This window comes from Echinops telfairi, unplaced genomic scaffold, assembly GCF_000313985.2.
Source record: "Echinops telfairi isolate 266 unplaced genomic scaffold, ASM31398v2 ScPeMD7_7467;HRSCAF=8505_0, whole genome shotgun sequence".
In the NCBI taxonomy this organism is placed as follows: domain Eukaryota; kingdom Metazoa; phylum Chordata; class Mammalia; order Afrosoricida; family Tenrecidae; genus Echinops; species Echinops telfairi.
Window position 1 is genome coordinate 13618782 of NW_022111367.1, and position 1763 is coordinate 13620544.

Consider the following 1763-nt stretch of genomic DNA (forward strand, 5'->3'; position numbering starts at 1 on the left):
GACACGAAATGTTTTATAAATATCAACTATTATTACAGTTGTTATAATTAATTGTATGTGTTTTATGTGTCAAGGACTGCGCTAGTTTCTTCATTTGCACATTTACTTCTATTCTAGAATATTTTCTGGTAAGCCATAATCCGATTTTCACAGTGACTGACATGCATTAGCTGCTCATTGAATAGTTTTCAATAAATGATTCAATCATACATGATGTCGATAGTTTTATATCTTTTCCCCAATTCTTTCCGCTTTAAAGATTGCTTTTCAAAAAGTCAGTTATAAGTTTCCTGCTATTCAAATCTTACTTCAGTAATATGAAAATGCTGCCAATAAAAGGAATCAGTTCTTTGTTCGCCGTTGAGGAAGGGGATGGAGATCAAGGTAATATTACCTGTTTTTCACATATTTGAGAATCATTGCTTAAACATGTTTTGCTTTTAGGAATCCAATGAGTTTTCACAGTATCAACTGAAAGGCTTACTTAAAAAAAACTACTTAAACCAGCACATAGAGAATGTGCAAAAAGAAATGAATCAGCAACATTCAGGGCAAATCGGAAGACAATACAAAGATGAAGGGGGATTTCTGAAGGAGGTGGAGTCAAGGAGAGTGGTCTCTGAAGACACTTCCCATTACATCTTGATAAAAGGTATCATACACCATCATGTATTTGACAATTAAAAGCCAAAAATATGGCACGTCTCTGAATTTTACAGATTATCAGCCTTGATAATATTAAGTTCTACTTAGGTAATAGTGATTTTTTTAAAGCTATCAGTGGATTAACTACTATCATGTTAACCTACTTTTAAATTATCCAAGGAATTAACTCTTAAGTTGCTCATAAAATGAAGATTTGTAATTTCATTTATCAGAACCCCAGTATTCGCTTGTCCTCCTACTAGAATACCATCACACTGCTAAACTGCATAATGTGAATTTTATTTTTAAAGGTATTCAAGCTAAGAACACTACAGAAGTAGATCCCGAGTCTCTTCCTTCTTCCAGCAAAATGCACAGCATGTCTTGTGACGTGCGCTCACCTCCGTGTGAAAAACCAAAGCCAGAGATCCAGGCTGAGGCTGCCCCTCCTTCTCCGAGAACTTTACTAGCTATGGAGGCAGCCATGCTGGGCAGTAGCTCCGAAGAGGAGCTGGAGAGTGAAGCTAAAAGGCAGTACAGTGAGGAGAAGGCGTCCATTACTATAGATGAAGGCGCTGTCTCACCGAGGACGCTCTCAGCTATTCAGAAAGCTCTTGCCGATGATGAAGAAGTTACAGTAAATACTGCAGATGATGTGCAGATGGGAAGGCTGGGAGTGAAAGGACTGCCCACGAACAATTCAGATGAGGAAAATGCTGAAGGACTTCGGCTTCGAGAGGGTGGGGAAGGAAGGTTGTGCAGAACCATGGCTCCCTCCACCAGTGGGAACTTTGTAGAGGAGAGTGTAGCCAGCACGAATAATGAAAAAGAGGTGTCTGCCTCCCCTCATTTATCAAGCTTGCTCTTATGTCAAGGCAGTGCTTCTAGTGCTCAGAAAGAACAAACAGCATATACTCACACAGCGAGTGATGTCTTTCAGACCAGTATTGAATCTGCGGTCAAGAGTAGAAAAGATCCCATTGCTTTAGAGAGTCCGGAGGGGCCGCACAGTGACGCGCATGGACTCCAGAACAGAAAGGAACAGGTTCCAACCTCGTCAAGATTTTTAGGGTCACAGACTGAATCAGATCCCAAAGTTCTTGAGCTGCAAAATGATC

The 1763-nt window shown here is 40.2% G+C and overlaps 1 protein-coding gene across 1 annotated transcript in view; it reads left to right on the forward strand.

Annotated features, from left to right (window-relative positions):
- Positions 1-1763, forward strand: part of LOC101660050 (DNA excision repair protein ERCC-5) — a 31277-nt gene that overhangs the window by 14256 nt on the left and 15258 nt on the right. Inside the window, exons 5-6 of the mRNA XM_045283768.1 lie at positions 445-652; positions 957-1763. Coding sequence (XP_045139703.1) covers positions 445-652; positions 957-1763 — 1015 coding nt within the window. The remainder of the gene's footprint in view (positions 1-444; positions 653-956) is intronic.